Source organism: Solenopsis invicta, chromosome 4 (genome assembly GCF_016802725.1).
Source record: "Solenopsis invicta isolate M01_SB chromosome 4, UNIL_Sinv_3.0, whole genome shotgun sequence".
In the NCBI taxonomy this organism is placed as follows: Eukaryota; Metazoa; Arthropoda; class Insecta; order Hymenoptera; family Formicidae; genus Solenopsis; species Solenopsis invicta.
Genome location: NC_052667.1, coordinates 20,012,641 through 20,035,596, shown reverse-complemented (window position 1 = coordinate 20,035,596; position 22,956 = coordinate 20,012,641). Strand labels below are relative to the sequence as shown.

At 31.8% G+C, this 22,956-nt stretch overlaps 2 protein-coding genes across 2 annotated transcripts; both read left to right on the top strand.

Annotated features, from left to right (window-relative positions):
* The first annotated feature begins 7,677 nt into the window (after positions 1 to 7,677).
* LOC120357546 lies at positions 7,678 to 9,064 on the top strand. Its single transcript, XM_039448235.1, has 2 exons — positions 7,678 to 8,558; positions 8,912 to 9,064. Exon 1 carries the CDS (start codon positions 7,908 to 7,910, stop codon positions 8,289 to 8,291), a length of 384 nt encoding a protein of 127 aa, XP_039304169.1. The 5' UTR covers positions 7,678 to 7,907; the 3' UTR covers positions 8,292 to 8,558; positions 8,912 to 9,064.
* A 6,945-nt stretch (positions 9,065 to 16,009) lies between these two features.
* On the top strand, positions 16,010 to 22,721 carry LOC105201745 (UDP-glucosyltransferase 2). Its single transcript, XM_011169914.3, has 5 exons — positions 16,010 to 16,832; positions 17,027 to 17,452; positions 20,671 to 20,902; positions 21,748 to 21,973; positions 22,209 to 22,721. The coding sequence occupies exons 1-5, from the start codon at positions 16,434 to 16,436 to the stop codon at positions 22,492 to 22,494; spliced, it is 1,569 nt and encodes a 522-aa protein (XP_011168216.3). The 5' UTR covers positions 16,010 to 16,433; the 3' UTR covers positions 22,495 to 22,721.
* Positions 22,722 to 22,956: the final 235 nt, after the last annotated feature.

Genomic DNA, 22,956 nt, shown 5'->3' with positions numbered 1-22,956 from the left:
AGGATAGAGGATGTACATCGCGGCTCATCACAATTTCTAATTTTTTGGTAACTAGATTTAATTGTGTCTTTTTTTCGTTTGTTTCGGGAAAAAGAAAATTTGTAACATTATTATAATTATTGCGATTATTTTGTTCTCATAGACTTTTATACTGAGGATGACCGACATTAAAGGTCGAAACGTTTATCATTGGATTTATGCTGTTATTTAATTATTCGCACCTGACATCTTGCGTGGCTCTCAAGCTCAATTTTCCTCATCAATAATTAAACTATTTATTTATAATAAATTTACAGTTTTTTGATAGAACTGTGATGTATGTGGTACTGGGGCCTGAGAACTATGATTTCGTGCTTGTACAAACATAGAACTATTGACACTAGCATATCACATTTAAGCACTTTGGACGTGTATAATAATTATAAACAAATAATTTAATGATTGTTTCTGAATAGAATTGTAATGTATATGATACTAGGGAGTGAGACTTATGATTATATGCTCGTTTAAACCCAGAACTATAGATAGGGAGGCTAGTATATCACATTTAAACTCTCTGGACGTGTATAATAATTATAAACAAATGATTTAATAATCGTTTCTGGATAGAACTGTAACGTATATGAATAGAAAGTGAGAACTATTATTTCATGCTCGTTCAAACCCAGAACTATCGATAGTGACGCTAGCATATCACATTTAAGTACTTTGGACGTGTATAATAATTATAAATAAATAGTTTAGTTGTTGTTTTTTGATGGAACTGTTATTAAAGTGATATTAGGGACTGAGAACTATGATTTTATTCTTCTAAAAAGCCAGACCTATTGATAGGGAGGCTAGCGTATCACATTTAAGCACACTGTATGTGTATAACAATTATAAATAAATAGTTACGTTATTGTTTTTTGATAGAACTGTAATGTATGTCATGTTAGGAACTGAGAACTATCGATAGTGACGCAAGCAGTTACAATCCAGTGTGTAAAATGCATTTAATGATAATAAAAAGATTTTTTAATGTTTTTATGGCTATAAAAACGGCAGCACTCTTTGAATGTTTGTAGTTTATGGTTCATACATTCGAAATTCGATGAGATGTTGGAAGGTGTAACGGGAAGTTAGCATCTCATTTTTTTAAATATTTTTTTGGCGTAATTCGATAGAACTATTGCTAAAAATTTTCCAGAACTGTAGAACTATAGTGGATGCAAGCAGAACTGTCCTTATTTTATGGGATGCCAAAATATGATATGCTAACTGCACACCCGTATGTATAAGTCAAAATTTTAATTAAGAGTTTGAGCAATAAAAGGAAGGTAGCCGATTCAATATTTTATGATTAGAAACTTAGTAATCTACGAAAATTTTCTTACAGGTAAGCAGAAAGAATGTTAGAATGACTCAACAATGTCCAGAATGACTTATATCTATGAAAATGATATGTGTTCTTATTTTAAAAAAGTAAAATTTTAAACCAAGAAGATCAGAGAAAGAAGAACAGGTTTATCAGCAAGAACCCGGTACTAGAAATAACTTTTAAGTCATCTATTTGCATATGGAGCATTATTTCATGAATTAATTATCTGCGAAGTCTGTTACGATAAGCTTCGTGGAAAGTAAAAACACATTACATGGAAAAATATAATCCTAGTGAACATATAAGATTTAATCAAACAAATGACCAAAATTACTATAATACCCGTCAATGAGTAAATTTTTTGATTGATACTCATGCTGTGATCGGTTATTTTTAATTCAAACATGTTTAGATATATTCTTCCATGTAATGAGTTTTTACTTCCCACGAAGCTTATCGTAACAGAATTTACAATTGAATAATTTATAAAATAATGCTTCATATGCAAATAGATGATGAAAAAGTTATTTCTAGCCCCGGGTTCTCGCTCATAAATCTGTTCTTTCTTCCCTGACCTTCCTGGTTTGAAATTTTACTTTTTGAGTGAGAAGGCATATTACTTTCACAGATATGGGTCATTATGAACATTGTTGTAATTCTAACATTCTTTGTGATTACCTGTGTAGAAATTTTTGTAGATTACTATGTCTCTAATCATAAAAGTTATTGAATCGGGTACCTTCCTCTTATTGTTAAAGCTCTTAAATCAAATTTTGACTCATATATGTTAAAAGTGAAAAGTGCTGTAAAATGTGAAGTATAAATGAGATTGAAAACTTTTTGAAATGTAATGTTCAATCGACGCAATTTTAGTGTACATAACGGTTTGTTTAGAACCAAGTAAATTTCTTATTTATCTTTCTGAGGAATGTGTCTATTAGACGTTTACAAGATATCTAATAAACGAGTAATAGATGAAAAAGGGACGTACATTTTATGCATTTCTCTTACGTATTTAATTAATTAGGTTCATTCAGTACTACAACTCAAAACATTTTTTGCAATAAAAAAAGTTCTAAGAATTTTTTTTCCAAATTTCCAAGCGGTTACCCATCCAAGTAGTGACCTCGGTGAACAATGCTTAACTTCTGTGACTGCTGCGAACTGATCATTTGTGATGACCTGTGAACACTTTGTGCTGATACGTGTACATGTATAATCAAGTCAATACATGTTATCGAAAAAACGAAATTTAAAAGGATATTATTTAAATAAACACATATAAAATTATAGTGTTTTACTATTTTTACAAATGCGGAATACCATCTAGAATAACTTTTCTATTATTTGTTTAAATATAAGAATGCAACTAGAGTATATGTCAATATAATACAATAATTAAATTAAATATAAAAAATATTTTTAATATAAAAAAACATTTAAGAAACGTTTAAAAAATGTCTGCTTATTGGGATGTAGATCGAAGTTTCTTCATTCATGGACTTATTTTGTGTGATAATATTTATGTTTCTCAACAGTACTGTGTTCAAGAAAGAAATCTTGGACTTTAAAATCAAAAGAGTACAAGCATAAGTTGCAAATAATTATTTTGACGTTGAGAGCTGTCGTTCATCAAGAGAGCTGTCATCAATTCTCACATCACGTTAGGTGGCATACAGCCGAGGACACTTGCCGTGGTGGATGTGGGAGGACTTGACATTCATGAAGATGAAACGTTGCAACCCGTAAGTCGATTCTTACAACCTGTTTTCAGGCCATTTTCACTTTTTATATGATATATCGCACGCCAACCCTTACGGACATGGACTATTGTAACTATTAGTAAAGCTATTAATAAAACTATTGGATTATTCGTCATAGTTTTTTCGCGGATTATTGGGACAAACTATTACACAGAACTATTGAAAAATTATTTGAGCCCAATAGTCACTATATTTTTATAAAATATGTATTGATAAATCAATAATTAAACGTAATAAATTATAGTTTCCAAAAAATATTTCTTCTTCGCTCAATAGAATTAAATAAAGATTAAATTTGAATTAAACATTTATGTACAAGATTTAATAACAATACAATTTGTTATTTTTGCATGTAAAAATATAAAATTTTATGCGGAACAGCGAACCACATACACATCACATTTGAAAAAAACGAGAGCGAAATTCGTCTCGAGGTTACAGCAATTAGTTCACAAAAGTTTCACTGAAGTGCGATTGAGAAAGACGGTCACGGTGGCGCCTAGATATAATGGCTGTGGCCGCACTCAACTCACGAGAAAATTCCCCGCGGCATGGCCACCTAGTGGAAGCCGCGCAAACCGCGAAGGCGCGAAAACTGGCGTCGCGAAAAAGTTTTGAGACCATAGACGTAGTACAAAGTCTATGTTTGACTCAAAACCAAAGCAAATTGCTTGATTTTTGAAAGCACCGTAATATGTTTTTACGTATAAAATAACTATTAATACTTGAATGTCTTGGATTTTAATCGTATTCGGTATTTCTGAAATAATTTATAAATGTTTTTTATTTCATAAATAATATACGTTTTTAATAAACCTATAATTAGCTATACCAAATGTGTATAAAATACGTTTATTATTTGTTTAAATATTGCTGCAATAAAAACGTATAAATATAATTTACGCTTAAACTTTTATTAACATATTTAAAAAGTATATCATTCCTGGATATTAAATCCTATTTTTGATACGTTATTTAAAGGGACAACTTTTAAAAATCATAAACGTATTTAAGAAACGTTTAATTAATATATGATAGTATTTTATACTATTTTTATACGTGTTATAAACGTAAATACATTTTTGGCATTTTATAAACCATTTTTCAATGTATAAAATACGTTCCGTATTATATATACGTAATAAAAACGATTATAATAAACATATATTGCATTAACGTATAAAAATCGTTTTACCTATATACATCTCTGCCATATACCTATGCCTATACTTGTTTTATACCATACTTGCGTTTAATATACGTATAAAACAATCCAGTTCTTTTTGGATTTATTATGAATAGTCGACTAATAATCATTTATATATTAACTATTAAAAGTAGTATGCTGATGATTATTCCAAATAACCTGATTATGAAATCAATAATCTTTCCATAAAAGAACTATTGGGGAATGATTATTGTAAATAATCTTATTATGAAATCAATAATCACTCATTCAAAAACTATTAGGAAATGATTATTGCGAATAATCCAATCATTAGATGCTACATAATCACTATTAGAGAATGGATAATCACTATTGTAAGTCAATAGTGATTATTGGCTTTCCAATAGTTCATTTCCGTAAGGGAATGGATTACGAGCTCACACGCATAATGCTTCATACTCAAATAATTATCATTACCGGATATTATGCGTATCGTATAAAACGATATATAATTTGATGCGTGAGACAACAGTAAAACTTCCTTTCTTTTCATGACTTATGCGTCTTCAAGGATTGTTCCAGAAATGAATGCTTATCTGAGTGTTCAAAGCAATCTAAAAAGAAAGAGAATAAATTTCTGTAAAATTAAGACTTCAACACAATGATGATAAGAAGGCTTTCTTCGGTCATAGCTAGATCTTAATGCCTATGTTTATTCGTGTGATTTTATATACTTCTTCGAATTCAACTAGAATGTGCGCCGAATTGTTTTTCCGGTCGTAACACAGCATGTCGAGTAAAAATTAGTAATATCACGATTTTTCTATTAATTTAATTAATTTAATATCGTTCCCTTGCTTCTCATGTGCGTGGAAAATGATTTATAAATTACTACTTATTTAATAATAAATTATTTGCTCATGATCAAGCTATCGATAAACGTGACAATTGTATTAAAATTTAGAATTTTGGATTGTTTTGTTTTGTTGAAAAATATTTTACAATAACGTTTTAAAAACGAGAATATAGAAAAGTTTCAGAAGAAAATTAAAGGGCATTAATAATGGTGCATATATCACAGGCAAATAGCAATTTTAGGAAAATTAGTAACTGACTAGGCAAATAGCATTTGCCTGGTTAGGATAGGTTAGAATGAATTACATATTTTTTGTGTTTTTAAAGCAGGCATTTTGTGTTTTTAATTCTCTACTTTAAATACACAACATGCCTGCTTGAAAAGCACAAAAGTTGTATAATTATTGGGTTTTTAAGACGATGCTAGACTGACGACTTATTCGACGTCGGTACTTTAGATTACAACAGATTTTTCTTCTACGAACTTTAGGTCGCGCGTGGGGCGAAGAGTAAGGGAGAATTCACACCTTGGCGGAAAAGCGGAAAGCGGAAAGCAGTGAGCCAATCAGAACTCGCACTGGTAGTAAGTGGATATAGTCTGTAGCAGAAAATTGAAACTGTATACTACTAGCGCGTTCCTATTGGCTCTCTGCTTTCTGCTTTCTGTTTTTCTGCCAAGGTGTGAATTCCCCTAAAGGTTGGTTTATGCAGGCCGTAACCGCTAACTTATGCCGGAATCTGTATGAAATTGACCAATCATAATCGATTTACAGAAGAATAATCGACTATGATTGGTCAATTTTTTACAGATTCCGGCATAAGTTAGCGGTTACGGCTTGCACAAACGAAACTTAAGGGTAATAGGCTAGCGTTCTTTGTTAAACCAATGAGTAAAAAGACACGGAGGGAGCATTTAGTACAACAATTGGGGACGGAAGTAGCTATATAAAGTGGACGCTTAAGATGGCTGCTTAAGGGCGCTAATTGGCTTGACATTGTAGCTCTCCTGTGTCTTTTTACTCAATGTGTCAAACGCACTCATCTTTCTTTGTTTTTTTAAGTTTAGCGCCTCTAATGCAGGATTTTTGAACTACCGTGAACGCAATTTATGCTCTTCGCACCAATATATGTAAAAATTACATAAACAATTTTCATACATTTATATTTTTTATACTAAAGCTCCTAGGATCATTCTGCAAGCACCGTATTGTTCGTATTGTTTTTTGATTTAAGGGGGTATTCTCATGTGTCGAGTCAAAAAAATCAATTTTTTTTTACATATTTTGAAAGTACATCATTAGGAGAATATGATGTTAAAGTTTTATTAAAAAATTCGAATTATTTCCAGAGTTGTAGACCGTAAAAGTGAGCGCGTCGCCGAGCGCGTGGCAGTTACTAACGCGTGGCAGTTACTATAGCGACGCTGTGTTTGAAACTTCCCCTTTTTGACCGTTTGGGATTCTTATATTTGTGCCTATTGTATGTGTATCCTACCTAAGACTCTTCCTTAACCTGTGTTAGTATACAACGATTATTTTTCTTTGTGTGTGACCTTACCGCAACGTAAGTTTTTTAGAACCAGTTTTCAGTCGGCATTTGCTATTCGAGGAGTAAAGATCGAGTAAAATGGATAGAAAATCATCGAGAAAAAGTTCTAGACGTCAAGGAGCACCTGCACGAAAAAGATCGTTTCGAGGAAATCAACATACTGCCGAAAAAGACACCGATTTTGTTAGTACTTCAGCCAAGAAACTAAAACAGGCTGGCGATTTTGAAGCAAATGTTGATCCTACTTTTAGCTACTGCATTATAAGTTTTACTTTGATTTTTTCAACATTACAAAACTTATTAAAGTGTAAAAAGTGTGATGGTGACACTCAATTTTTAAAAAAAGCACAGCGAGAATTGGGTTTTTAACTTTGTGTGAAGTGTCCTTGTCAAGAAGTTTTAATTAATTCTAGCCCTTTAGTTACAAATGCATTTGAAATTAATAGACGATTCGTTTTTGTTATGCGATTACTTGGTGTGGGCATAAGCGGCATAAATATGTTCTGTGGATTGATGGATATGTGTAAAGAACTTAGCAATCATGGATATTATGCAATAATAAATAATATAAGCATCGCAGTAAAATCGGTAGCTGAAGAAGTTTTTAAAAGAGCCGTAAATGAAGAAAAAGAAAAAAACCAAGCTCATGGGCATCCAATCAATGAACTTACAGTATCTGGTGACGGCTCGTGGTCTAAACGTGGATTTTCATCGCTTTTAGGCATTGTGTCTTTGATTGGTAAATATAGCAATAAAATTATAGACGTCACTGTTAAATCAAGTATGTGTAAAGCATGTCATGCTTAGGTAGGCAAAGAAGAAAGTGTTGAGTGTAGTACTTGGTACGAAGAACATGCAGAAAAATGTGAAGCTAATCACGAAGGTAGTGCCGCTAAGATGGAGGTAAATGGAATAATTGAAATGTTCAAACGATCTGAAGAAAAGTACGGAGTCAAGTATAGTCATTATATAGGCGACGAAAATACAAAAACTTTTAAGAATTTATTAGAAGAAAATCCATACGGAAATGACCTTATTGTAAAAAAAAAGAATGCATTTTGCATGTAAAAAAACGTATGTACAAACGTGTAAAAGATGCAAAAAAATGCTTACTTAATACAAAAAAGCGCAAAAGCAATTACAAGTAACTCCAAACAAAAGTACTCAAAAAAAAACAAACGAGCCAAAAACAATTCAATTGACAAATAAAAAAATGGAAGAAATGTCGGTTTATTACGGATTGGCTATTCAAAGACACGCTGATTCTATTGAAGATATGAGAAAAGCTGTGTGGGCGACATTTTATCACATGACTTCTACGGACGAAAATCCGCAACACTCTTACTGCCCAAAGGGACCGAAATCTTGGTGCAAGTGGCAGCAACTCAAGACAGTAAATCAAGAAGCAAGTTATAAACATCCACCAGCATTTGATGATAAAGTTGCAGCTTTGATTAAGCCTATTTATGAAGACTTATCGTCCGAGGATCTTTTAGAAAGATGCTTGGGGGCAAACACTCAAAATAATAACGAATCTTTCAACGCTTGCGTGTGGAATTTGGTTCCCAAACACGTTTTTACTGGAAAAAAATATTAGAAATTGCCACACTTACAGCAGCATGCATCTTTAATAAAGGTTTTAAACCTTCAATTAAAATAATGGAACTTATGGGTGTGACAATCGGTCCGCAAGCTATAAATTTCATGGAGACGCACGACGAAACGCGCATAACAAAGGCGGAGCACTGTAGCACTGCGGCTTCAAAAGAGGCCAGAGCAGCTTTGAGGGCGGCTAGGGCAGAAGAAAACGATGCCTTTGAGGAAGCTGAAGGCCTATTGTATGGAGCAGGCATAGCCGATTAGTGTAAGTATATTTTTTCTTCGAAAAATCAACTAAGAAAACTTTAAACGCGTTTTTCTCGAAACCACTTTCTTTGGTCGGTGCAGGTGATTAATAAAAAACTATCCAATCGATTGGTCTGAAATTTTTTGAGCATAATCTACATATGATTGGCTCTCGCAGGTACCAGAATCGCTTTTTTAAATGAAAATTTCTAATTTTTTTGACCACCAATAAACACGAAAAAATTGTGATTTTTTGCTTCAAAATTTCAAATGGCCGCTATTTCGTTTCTTTTTTATAAAAATGACCAATTCTGGTACCTGCGATAGCGACAAGCATACAGATTAAGAATCTTTTTTACTTTTTTGTTTCAGATGACAGTGTGAGCTGAAATCACTTGCACCGCTGACAATGCTTTTTTTAAGGCACTATCTTTGACTTCAGAAAGCATACACAAAATATTAATAAATTATGACCAAAAAATTTTTTTTTAAGCTACAAGATGCAAGTAATAACATATAAAAAGATTAAAAAGATTGCGTTTTATTTTCTTTATAAAAAAATTCCTAAAATATGCTTAAAATTTTGACCTTGACATGAGAATACCCCCGTAATTCACATCTCGCTAGCTACTTATTTCATACACATAATGTCTAAAATTTTTATATGAGCATATGTTGTTACGAGTCAGCTGCAGAAACCGATAATTAAACTATAATTTTTTAATCAACTTTTGTTTATCGTATTAAATTATAGCTAGCGAGGTGTGCTTTTATCACTATTTTAATTGTGTAAAAGGATTTTGCAATCTGTAAAGCCAATTAAGAGTTGTTTGTGCATAAAAATAAGCATGTAGTAGAGACTGGTCCAGCATCGCCTTAAAACAGGGATTTTGTGTTTTTAATTCTATTTGACCAGGCAAATGCTATTTGCGTAGTCAGTTACTATTTTCCTAAAATTGCTATTTGCCTACGACACATATACATGATAACGCGGTAATTAATTATTATTCAATTGTTGTTATTCTATCTTCTCGTATACATATATTTATGCAAAAGATAGCATGACGGATAGCATCAAAAGAGTAATGTTGCGCACATGACCCATTTTATTCGAGAACTGTCCTAAGAATATTTTTAAGATATCAAAACGTCCTCAGAGGAATGTGTGTAAAGTTGGCTCCGTACTTTTTGAATTTTATATTTTTTTTAATTGTGCTGTATTGTGCTACGTTTGTGCTAATTTGTGTCGCAATTCGCAGCTCAATAACATGAAACATTTTTTTATAAATAAAAAACCAAATTTTTGTCAGCCTCGCACTTTTCAAATTTTGTATTTTTCTTAATTATGCTGTGTTGTGCTACGTTTGTGCTGACTTGTGCTATAAGGAAAAAGTTGATGACTCAAAAAAAAATTACAAAAAGAAAAAATAATTACCAGCCCCGCATTTTTTCGCGGCACAGTTCAAATTTTTTTATCAAAATGCTATTAACTTGTGCCGTGTTATGCCGTCGAAAAAATATTAATATCTCATTCCGTTTTGATAAAAAAAATTTACAAAGATAAATGAAAAATATATAAATAATTTGTAATGGTTGTAATACTTAAAAGAATATAAATATTCTAGGAGTTGTGATGTTATATTGAGGTAAAGCTGAAGTAAAAACACAGTAAGCAGGGATTAACTGAGAGAGACGATTATAATTAATGAAAAAGAGAAGGGGTGAATCAAAAATTTTACATTTTTGAAATTTCTTTAGTTGTGCCGAAATGTGCAAGAGTAGCATCACAACTTTTCCTAATAACAAAATTTCCGACACATTTCGCAGTACATTTAAATTTTGAATCAGAATTTTTAGGAATAAAAAATTTCAATTTTGCAAAATTTGACATTTTCGATTTTTCCTTAATTGTGCCACATTATGCTAACAGATGCGGAACAATTGTTTGCAATAATAAAATCCCGTTTGTGTATTTGTACTAAGTAAACCTTATATTTGTTAAACACGTGTTGATGTTTTTAATTGTAATCAATGCTTAGGTCTATAAGAAAACTAAAATATATTTTCTTATATAACCACTGATTACAATTGATAAACAGACACATTTCTAACATTAATTTTGAAAATAAATATAATTGAACATAATTTTTAATTCACCCTTCCCTTTTTTCATTAATTATAATTGTTTCTCTCAGCTAATCCCTGCTTTTTGTGCTTGTGCCTCATGGATTTTGCGTAGCACGAGTCAACACAACTCGCAAAATTCGATTATCTTTTTCTGTTCGCAAGTTATACGAATTTGAAATTTTTTATTCCTAAAATTCCTAATGTTTGTTCCATAAATTTGTCTGACTGCGAAATGTGTCGTTCTACGGAAATTTTGTCATTAGGAAAAGTTGTGCTACTCTAGCACATTCTGGTACAACTGAAGAAATTTCGAAAATGTAAAATTTTTTATTTACTCCTCCACTTTTTCATTAATTTTTATTAATATCTAAGCTGCTAGAGATTATTATCTCTTGTTTTTACTTCAGCTTTACTTCAGTATAAAACCACAACTTCTAGAATATTTATATTTCTTTAAGTATTACAACCATTGCAAATTATTTATACTTTTTTCATTTATCTTTGTAAAATTTTTTATCGAAACAAAATGAGATATTGATATTTTTCCGACGGCACAACATGGCACAAGTTAATAGCATTTTAATAAAAAATTTGAAATGTGTTGCAAAAAAGTGCGGGGCTGGTAATTATTATTTTGTTTTTTTTTGCAATTTTTCTTTGAGTTATCGACTTTTTCCTTATTGCACAAGTCAGCACAAACGTGGCCCAACGCAGCACAATTAAGAAAAATAAAAAATTCGAAAAGTACGGACCTGGCAAAAATTTGGTTTTTTATTTATTAAAAAAATGCTCCATGTTATTGAGCTGCGAATTGCAGCACAAATTAGCACAAACGTAGCACAGTACAGCACAATTAAAAAAATACAAAAAGTGCGAAGCTTTTTCACACACGTCTCAGAGGAAGGAAGAAAGGACGTTCCTTTGGAAGTCTTTGTTATAAGAGTCGTTAATATTATTAAATAGTATATTTGCTGACAGCATTAGTAAATGTGCATAGTTTTGCTTTCTTCGTGCTCTGACACTGTCTCTCTTGCAGGAACTAAAAAAATGGATGGACGATAGCAAAGATGGTTTTATATATTTCACTTTTGGCTCAATGGTGATGATCGAGACGTTTCCACGCAAGTTCCTGAAAATTTTTTACGCTTTGTTAAGCAAAATAGCATCCATGTGGGTTTTAATGAAGATACCAGCTGCCACCTGGTTTGCTCAAAAATATTCATACGCCTCCTTGGATGCCGCAGCTCATGATATTGAGTGAGTATCACTCTATTTTAAACTATGTATATCACTTCTGCAATATTTTTTATTTATGAAGATTTTATCAGAATCTAAAATATTATTAAAAACTTTCTTTCAAGCAATAAATATGTGAATATTGCATCATGTAAATTTCATGTTTCTCCGATTATGTATTCTTCTATAAATAAATTATAGAAGATTTATTTAAGTTTTATTTTAAACATTTATAAATATTAATTAACATTACAATATTTTTTAATATTATTATAAGTATTACTATAATGATAATTTATTATGATTAATATTTATAGTTTAACATTAATAAATTATTATTAATATTTAAATTCAAATATTAATATTGTATTTATATTATTATTATCAATAACAATAATCTGTTATTAATAATAATATTAAGTATTAATTATTATATACTAATTTTTATAAATTCTAAATGATCCAAAAATCATTGCAAATTGTCTTTTTTAAATTTGCAGAAGTTATAAAACTGCTGGTATATAAATGAATCTTGTAGAACATCCTAATATTCCTAAAAGCCTATCACCCATGGCGGACTCATGGGCACGCAAGAAGCGATATCGTGCGGTGTTTCTGTGATCGGTAGGGTACAGTTACCTATTATGGGACAGGTTCCTTATATGAGGTAGCGAGGTTTCTGCTACATTAATAAACGCATATGGTTAGTACCATTATAAACTTATTACTCGTGGGGTGAAATCTATTTAGTAGAAAATTCATTATTAGATCGTGCGTGCTGTCGTTGAAAAAATATTATTCAAAATGAATGTCGTCAAGTTTTATTGAAATGAGTCTTAAACTTTGTTTATTATAAAATAAACAAATATTTGATAATAAATTCTGCATGCAGCGATAGAGTAAAGCCGTATTAATAGAAAAATACGGACTATGATGATTTGTTTAATTATAAATATTAGATTTGGTGATTGTAAAACCGCAAAGCGTGAAACTTGTAATATGAAGCACTTAAAAATCCCTATTTATTATTGCATATTCTGACTTCGAGAGCTTTCCAAAACGCTATAACAAAGTTTTTTATTGAGGACTTTTGAATTATGAGGCTCGAAGGTTATCAGCATTAGCACTTTAAAATATCTCTAATAGAATTGATTTTGAAGAAAAATATTACGTACATAAGTTTTTGAATATCGAAAGATCTATTCGATTGGTCAACTAGATTTGGAATCTGAAGCTTAATTTGAACCAAGTAATATCTAAGTCGATAAGACCAATTTCATATCAAATATAAAAATCTTTGTGTATCATATTAGGAACCCTTTTTTTTTAATTAGCAAAATTGGCAATTTTGGCAAAAAATGTCATATACAACAAACTATAACTATTATCGATTGCTAACTTTTGGCGATGAAACTTAAATATATTTACTATAATTTGGTTATAAAAATAGGAATTAATGGTATAAATTATGGTATAAAGTGGTATAAATTAAATAAATTATAAGCTTAAAAAAAAAGAAATCTCATAACAGGTAACTTTGCCCTATACCGCTTTTTGCCGATCAATTTACGAATATCAACGCCTACGTTGTCAAAAATATTACCATACGACTGGACGTCAATGAGATTATCGAGAAAAGTATGGATACAGTCTTAAACGCGATATTACAAGATCTTCTGTACAGGTAGACAAGACGCCACGTCTTAACTTGCGATAATTCTAATATTGTCGCAAATTATTACTCGGATAAAAACTGTTTATGTATACTTGAGATAACGTACGCGTAACTTATTCTCTATTTTTGCATAATAATGTTTGTATTTTATTATTATCTTAAATTTGTATGTATATAGAATTTTTTATCACCTATTTTAACGGCTATTAAATACACTTTTATAAATCATTTTTACTTCAGGGAAACTGCGCGGAATCACTACGATTCCTCGATTGATCAATGAATGCTATCGACGTAGTTAATTATTGGATTGAATACGTCATCAGGTACGGCGAAAATTCTTTGCATTCGCCCGCGGTGGATATAAATTGGTGGTAATTTGAACGATATTTTGAAAAGATAATTATGTACAGAAATTAAAAGTAAATATAATGAAATTAAATTTTGCTTTATTTGAGTCGATCGCGAACAGCATTATTTATTTTTAATTAATGATTGATTAAAGATAAATAATGCTGTTTGCGATTGACTCAAATAAAGCAAAATTTAACTTCATTATATTCACTTTTAATCTTTGTACATAATTATCTCTTCAGAATATTGTTCGGTTGATTAGTCATTTAAAAATTGTTTACTTGCTGTATCATTGCTGTAACAGAAATTCATACGCATGTATTCTATTTTTCTTTGTTCTTACCTAAATAGTTAATTATTTACAACTGATATTTGGTCAACACAGAGTCGAATCCAAGTTCTCTTTACGTTCACGTGTACTACGGAAGCGAGTCAGCGGTTGCGACCGAGAAAAATATTTATCTGTTCTTTAAAATCCACACAGTTGCCATTGGCAATTATTAAAGAAGCTGTGACCAGTGGTACAATTTGCCGCGCAAGATCTCTTCCTCCGACTTGCTTCCATCAAACGGTCGCTCGGTCGTCGACTGTTTAAATCTCGTACCGGTTTATTAGATTCGTTAAGGACTTCGAGCGAAACGGTCGAAATCTCGTCTAGTGAGAAGGCGCGTTTGCGAGTAGCAGATAATCGATCTGACATTATAAAGCCAGAAGACAATATTGTGCGGCTATGAACATTCACGTTGTGAAAAATTTACTTATCGCAAACAATTTGCGCATCATTGCTATTAAAGACATATTTCAATCATCACATTCGTGGGCACGTTTCTAAACTCCAATCAATTCCCGCTCCCGTTCATCCAAACCGCACAGATCAGATGATCGCTACGTACCTACAGTGCTGGTCATAAGAGTTGCGACACTTTTTCTTTGATGGTTTTCGGAATGTAGACTTGCTCATCGATCGGTGAACGTAATTGTTGAATCCACAGGTAAGAACCAATTACGTTTGCCGCTTGATGAGGAAGTCTACATTCCAAAAACTATCGAAGAAAAAGTGTTGTAATTCTAATGATCAGCACTGTACGCTTTGCCTTTTCGATCAGTGCATCTCTTTTTCATATAATTGCGTTCATCTTCGACAATGGTCTTGTCGGCCGTCTACGTCAACAGAATATGTGTCTTTCTCTCTGTCGCGTTCACTCGAGTGATATCGGTATCTCAAGTTTGCACACGCACCTTTTCCTCGTCGTGCAATCACGAACAAATGCTGTACATTTTGTTTTATACTTATCTCTGCACAGAAATTTATTGAAGAAAACATAGTTAAAACATAGAAATCTTTAAATTGTACCAATTATAAAGAGAATATATTGCTCTTTGAAAGAACTGTTATAATACTTGTAACAAATAAAATGCAAGTGATAGTATCTTTATTTTTTAAATAAAACCCAAGGGGCAGTATCTTTAATTCCTTTTTAAATAAAATTCAAGTGATACTATCGTTGTATTTTTATTGAAAAATTTTTCTGTTCTAACCTAAGTGGATGTACTTAATTAAAAAAAAATTTCAATATATAACATTTAATCTCAAAAAATTAAAGAGGAAACAAAAATGAGAAAATTTTATTAAAATAAAAATTTTTAAACTACAAAAACTTGGCGCTGCTAAATAAGAAATCAATTAAAAGAATTGAAATAACAAAGAACGCGATAAATGTAACACTTGTAACATATGCGTTGTAAAAGTAATTACGCGAAGAAAGTTAAAGATTAAATTTTTTTAACATTTGTTTCTTTTACAAGTAGCATTGTAAATCATTAAAATTTTTAAAGTTACTATAACTATTATATTTTACAACATTTTATTTAGATTATATTTAAACATCTAGCAACGCCAAGTTTTTGTAGTTTAAAAATATTTTATTTTTAAAATTTTCCGCGAGACTAATTATTTAAAATACGAGTAACATATTTTATAGAGCATCAAGTAAATTTTGTATGAATTCAGGCATATCTATAGCATTATCATCTATAGTATTATGCATTTATTATACATGCACACATTTTATGTTTTTATGCGTTGTGTGTTACACATGTAAATCTAAAAACGCTAGTCTGTCGTCGTGTACAGTTACGTTCACCTGCTAGTATGATATAATATCGAAAGGGTGCGATTTATTTAATTACAATCATAATAATTAAAGGACTAACTTAAAATTTAAATATTAAAATAAATTAAAATAAAACGAACAACTTTAAAAAATAAGTTTATATTAATACATGTATCTACGGTTATGAATGCAGAAGAGATCATCTGGAAGAGATCGAGGTGACAAGTGTATGACACGCGAAAAAATAATTAGTACATAATACAAGATTAAAGGAAATTAAGTACGGAAATAACAAAACTTTAATGACTTTAAATTAATCGTTAACAAATAGTTAATTTATTATTCTTGAATGTAAAGATTGAAATTTATATAAAATTGCGGATAAAAAATGCGAGTGTTACCAATCATTTTTCTTTGGTTGTACTATCTGTCAGTTTGCAATGGATATCGTTTGCTCGGACTATTTCCCTTACAAAGCCAGAGTCATTTCACTATGTTTGAACAACTGATGAAGGGTCTGGCCAGAAAGGGCCATCAGGTCGACATGGTCAGCAGTTTTCCATTGAAAAAGCCTTATCCAAATTACACTGATATCGTGACACTGCCAGTAGCTATGAAGTTCACGAACAACGTTTCCTATGAAATGGTAAAGAGATACGAGCCTTTGGATATGACCTACGTTGTTGGGACGTTGGTAGGAAACGATCTCTGCGAATTTTTAGAAAATCCAAAAATAAAAGATTTGGCGCAACCAAAGAATCCGCCTTACGACGCAGTGATAATGGAGGTACACAATAGAAAATCATATTCTCTCTAAATCAGCAATAAAAATTTATCTAGCTAATGTAATGCAATATTGTATTTTAAATTATTATTTCCTTGCTTCTTTTCATAAAAGCGTTTCTTAAGAATCCAATAATATCCGTTAATTAATATTTAGCATTTTATACAATGAAATAAATACTTCATTTGCCTTCTTAGGTTCACGGCGCGCAATGTTTCGCGATTATCGGCCACTTGTTGAAAGTTCCCTTGATCGGAGTCAGCACCACAGGAACACTGTATCCATGGCTACCTCGTTTAATCGGTCAGCCTGAGAATCTGGCCTTCGTGTCGAATGTTATTTTAGGTTTCACTACTCCTATGAATTTTTGGCAACGTCTATGTAATGTCTTGCGCACGCTCTACGATAAGTGGTTTTTCGATCACTTGACGACGCGGGTGCAAGACAGGTTGATAAGGAAGAATTTCGGATCGGACATGTCAAGCGTACGAGAATTGGAGAGAAAGCTGTCGTTGATCCTCATCAACTCACAAATTACGCTAGATGGGATACAGCCGAAGACACCTGCCGTGGTAGACGTGGGAGGCCTTCACATTCAGGCCGAGGACGAAACTTTGCAACCCGTAAGTCGACTTTTACGACCCCTTTTCATGGTTGTTTTCACTTTTTTGATATAGGGCACGCCAACGAATCCATAAGCTTGCACGCATAATACTCTATAACATTTCTAACTATAGTAAAAAGAAAAAAACAAGTTTTACTGCTAACAAGTTTTACTCTCAAGTATTCATCGTTACTGGGTATCATGCGTATAATGTAAAACGATAGATAATTTGATTCGCAAAACAGCAGTAAAACGTGTTTTTTGGCGTCTTATCTCTAAAGATCGTTCCGGAAATTAGTGCTTTCCTAAGTGTTTAAGGGAGCATACACACCCAGGAAAGTAAAAAGTAATTGATTTTTTGATTATTACGTATTTATAATGTTTAATATTTTGAGAACGTCTGGTGAAAATTTCAAGTCAAAATTCCGAAAAATGACAAAGTTATAGCCCTGATAGCACATTGACGCACCGCTGAGATATTGTTAGTAGACCACGGTCCGTCCCTTTGATTTCGTATCTATGATCTCAGTAAAGACATATTATTGAAGCGCTGCGTTGGTGGCTATACTCAAAACCGCAATAAATGTTTTAACAATATAATTTGTAAATAGCCTCAAAAACAATGCACAGCGGTGCTATTACAGTAGAAATTGCTGCATACATAGCTGCTTGCATATTCAACGATGATATAACTTCAATATTACGAATGAGCATTATGAGCATTTCTCTCGGACCGAATGCACACCAATATGCTACGCGCAAAGATGATCGCCGCATAGCGCAAGCCAAAGTACGTGCACAGGAACGGACAAAAGAAGCGCGAATACAACCAATCGCCATCAACAAAATTTAGATGATATGTGCATCGCGTCTACTGCAGAGGACTTGTATTATGGGCCTGGAATTGACGACTTTGTGTAATTTAAAAATATGTCATGTTTTCTTAATAAAAACATATGTTGAATATTCAAACGCGTTTTTCTCGAAACGACATTTTTCAAACTGGTACCAGAAATATCTCGACAAGCACTAAACCGATTTGCTTGAAATTTATAGTGGCTATTCTACACATAATTATTTATTGCGTATCGGAGGGGTTTTTTTTTCAGGACACATAGTTTTTTATTTTGACGGGGGGGGGGGGGCGAGGGAACAAACAGATTTTGTCTTAAAAATCGCAACGTTAAATTTAAACGCTCGCTATTTTGTAAAAAATTTATATTTTTGAAATTCGCTACGATGCGTCAAAGATATTATTATATATTTTTATATTCTATAAACATTTTTTGTTTTAGTCGATTTTTGGCAAAAGTACACCTGATACCGTTTTGGGAGATTTTTTCAGGGCTGCCTCTTCACGACACCATATCTCCGACACTTTGCGCAATTCTTTAATAAAAAAAATTATAAAGTTTCTTCAAAATGTATATTTTCAACTAAAAAAAGCCACAGTTCGATAACGCCAAAAATTTCCAAAAAAATTCCAGAAAATTGCCATTTTTTGGCTTTCTGGGTGTATATGCCCCCTTAAAGAAAATTAATAAAAAAAAACCAGTAAATCTTTGTAAAACGGAGATTTTAATACTTCTTTTCCTTGCTTTTCATCTGCGTAGAAGATGCTTTATAGATTGTTTCATTTATTATGTAATAATAAATTGTTTGCTCATTCTCGAATTATCGATTAACATAACAATTGCATTAGAATTTATAATCGCACTAATATTCTCGTAATATTATTTCGTAATATTATTGTAAAATACTTCGCAATAACGTGTTAAAAGCAAAAATACAGAATAATTTATTCCGGAGGAACATTATAACGTATTAATGATGGTGCATATATTACATATGATAACACGGCACCTATTAATTATAATTATTCAATTGTAGTTGTTCTATCTTTTCGTATACATATATCTATGCAAAAGATAGCGTAAGCATCAACATCGTCACATTACGCACAAATTCATTTTATTCAAGGGACACCTTAGGAATGTCGACAGGACAATTAAATGTCCTGAAGGGAGAAAAAAGAGGACGTTTTTTCGGAAGCATTTATTGTAGGAGTTGTTAGTACTATTAGCAAATGGTACATTTGCTGATAGCAAAGGAGGCGTATACACCCAAGAAGCCAAAAAAATGGCAATTTTCTGGAATTTTTGTTTTAAAAACTGTTGGAGTTCCCAAATGGGGCTTTTTTTAGTTAAAAATATATATTTTGAAGAAACTTTATGATTTTTTTATTAATAAATTGCGCAAAATGACAGAGATATGGTGTCGTGAAGAGGCAGCCCTGAAAAAATTGGCCAAAACGGTACCAGGTGTACCTTTGCCAAATTCAACTGAAACAAAAAATGTTTATGGAATCTTAAAATATATAATAATATCTTTGGTGTATCGGGGCCGATTTTAAAAATATCAATTTTTGATCAAATGGCGGGTGTTTAAACTTAAAGTTGCGATTTTCAAGACAAAATTTGTTTGTTTTCTCGCCCCCTCCAAAAAACTAAGAGGTTTAAAAAAAAACCCCTCCGATACGAGATCGATAATCATGTGTAGAATAGCCAGTATAAATTTCAAGCAAATTGGTTCAGTGGTTGTCGAGATATTTCTGGTACCAGTTTGAAAAATGTCGTTTCAAGAAAACCGCGTTTGAATATTCAACATACGTTTTTATTAAGAAAACATGACATTTTTCTAAATTACACAAAGTCGTCAATTCCAGGGCCATAATACAAGTCTTCTGCAGTAGATGCGATGCACATATCATCTAAATTTTGTTGTTGACGACATATTCGCGCTTCTTTCGTCTGTTCCTGTGCGCGTATGTACTTCGGTTTGCGCTATGCGGCGATCATCTTCGTGCGTAGCATATTGGTGTGCATTCGGTCCGAAAGAAATGCTCATAATGCTCATTCGTTGAAGTTATATCATTGTTGAATATGCAAGCAGCTATGTATGCAGCAATTTCTATTGTAATAGCACCGCTCTGCATTGTTTTTGAAACTATTTTCCAAATTATATTGTTAAAACTTTTATTGCTATTCTGAGTATGAATTTTGGTTTGAAATTTTGGTTTGAAATTTTCACCAGACATTCTCGAAATATTAAACATTATAAATATGTAATAATCAAAAAATCGATTTTTTTGACCTTCCTGGATGTATATGCCCCCTTAATAAATGTTCATAGTTGATTTGATTTCCTCAGCGCTCTCACACTGTCTCTCTCTTGCAGGAACTGAAGAAATGGATGGACGACAGCAAAGATGGTTTTATATATTTCACCTTTGGTTCAATGGTGATGATTGAAACGTTTCCACGCAAGTTCTTGAACATCATTTACGCTTCCTTAGACAAAATAGCACCTATGCAGGTTTTAATGAAGGTACCAGTTCCGGAGAAACTGCCACCTGGCTTGCCCGAAAATGTTCATATTTCTCCTTGGATGCCGCAGCTTATGGTATTGAGTGAGTATTATTCTATTTAGCTATACTATTTCTGCGTATTGCAGTATTTTATTTATAAAAGTTTTATCAGCAGAATGTGAAATATCGAACTCTTTTTTTCAATCAATAAGTATGTCAATATTGCGTATTTCATGAGTTTAATATTTCTCCGACACTTTATCTTTCTGTAAATAAATTGTCAATTCATTTAAATTTAAACATTCAATTTAAATATAAATATTTATTAATAATATAATATTTATAAATAGATATTTATTTTTATTAATCTAATTTTTGTTACTTGTCACAAGCATTAAAAAAAACACAAAACAAATCATTATAATATTTGTAAATGTTATCAATAATATTAATTTTTTGTTATTATTGACAGTATTGTAAAATATCGACACTAGAACGATTTTTGACCGATACATGTAACATACAAATCTAAACAAAAAGGCCTTCTTTGGTCGTAGCTGGATGGCTTAGTGCTTTTATGTATTCGTTATGTTCTCAACCACTGAGGCTGTGATAATATTTCTCGCAATAACCGACTATGAGTTAGAACGCATGTGATGGCAGTGTGATTTCAAACTAGAAAGACATTCGACTGATACATGTAACATACAAATCTAAACAAGTAACGGCGCGCAGTTTGGTTGAGTCTGAGAAAGTATATAAAATCATACGAATACATAAAATCATACGAATACTAAAATCCAGCTACGACCGAAAAAGGTCTTCTTGTTTAGAGAAATATTACTAATTATATACTAACTTTGAATATTTCAAATATTTTCAAGTTATTGCAAATTGCCTTTTCTTCATTGAAAATGCAGAAATTATAAAATTGTCTAATCTTGTAGAACATCATAATTTAAAAGCCTTTATTACTCACGGAGGACTCATGAGCATGCAAGAAGCGATATCGTTCGGTGTCCCCATGATCGGTATACCGCTTTTCGGTGATCAATTTATGAATATCAATGCATACGTTTCCAAAAACGTTGCCATACGACTGGATGTCAATACGATTACCGAAGAAAGCATGGATGAAGCTTTAAATGCGATATTACAAGACCCTCTGTACAGGTAGACAAGATACTATAGTTTGTTTTATGATAATTTTATTATTATCACAAATTATTACTCGGACAAGAACTGTTTATGTATACTTGAGATAACGCGCGCTTAACTTATTCATGTTTTTCTATTTGTGGATAGTATATTTGTGTTTCATTATTTTCTTAAATTTGAATGTATTGAATTTTTAATGATCTATTTTAACGACTATTGATTATACTTTTATAACTCATTTTTACTTCAGGGAAAATGCGCGGAATTTATCCCGACAATTCCTCGATCGACCACTGGGCGCTATTGACACAGCTATTTATTGGGTCGAATACGTCATCAAGTACGGCGAAAATTCTCTACGTTCGCCCGCTATGGATATGACCTGGTGGCAATTGTCTCTTGTCGACATAATCGGGTTTCTCCTGTTTTGCACAATAATCATTATCATTGTAATAGTATTTATTGTGCAATTCATGTTGAAGTTGATATGCAAAGATACTAATACATCATATTTGAAAAAGTTCAAAACAAATTAATCATTAATTAAAGATAAATAATGCTGTATATTTTGTTTTCTATTTATATCTCTGTCAAAAATTTATTGAAGAAATCATAATTATTTTTCTTAATAAAATATTATTAAATGTAATGTAATTTTTCGACAGGTTACCCGGTAGCTTAATTTTACTTGCAGAAAAGCATGTATCGTTTACATACCATATTCGTTATGTACATTGATGGAAATAAATATTAATGACGAGTTTTTGGCATTTTTAACATCGTAGATAACTTTAACCTTTAAAAACTAGTGATCAGATTATGAAGACGAAAGCAACAATGGAAACATACGCATTAGCATTCGTACTCGTCATTCATTCAACGGCGAAATGACAAATACAAATGACAATGAAATGCTTTCTACCATTAGATTATTCACAAGACTGATTATTCAAAGCACGATTAACGTATCTGGCGCGTCAATCAAATTTCGAATTTAA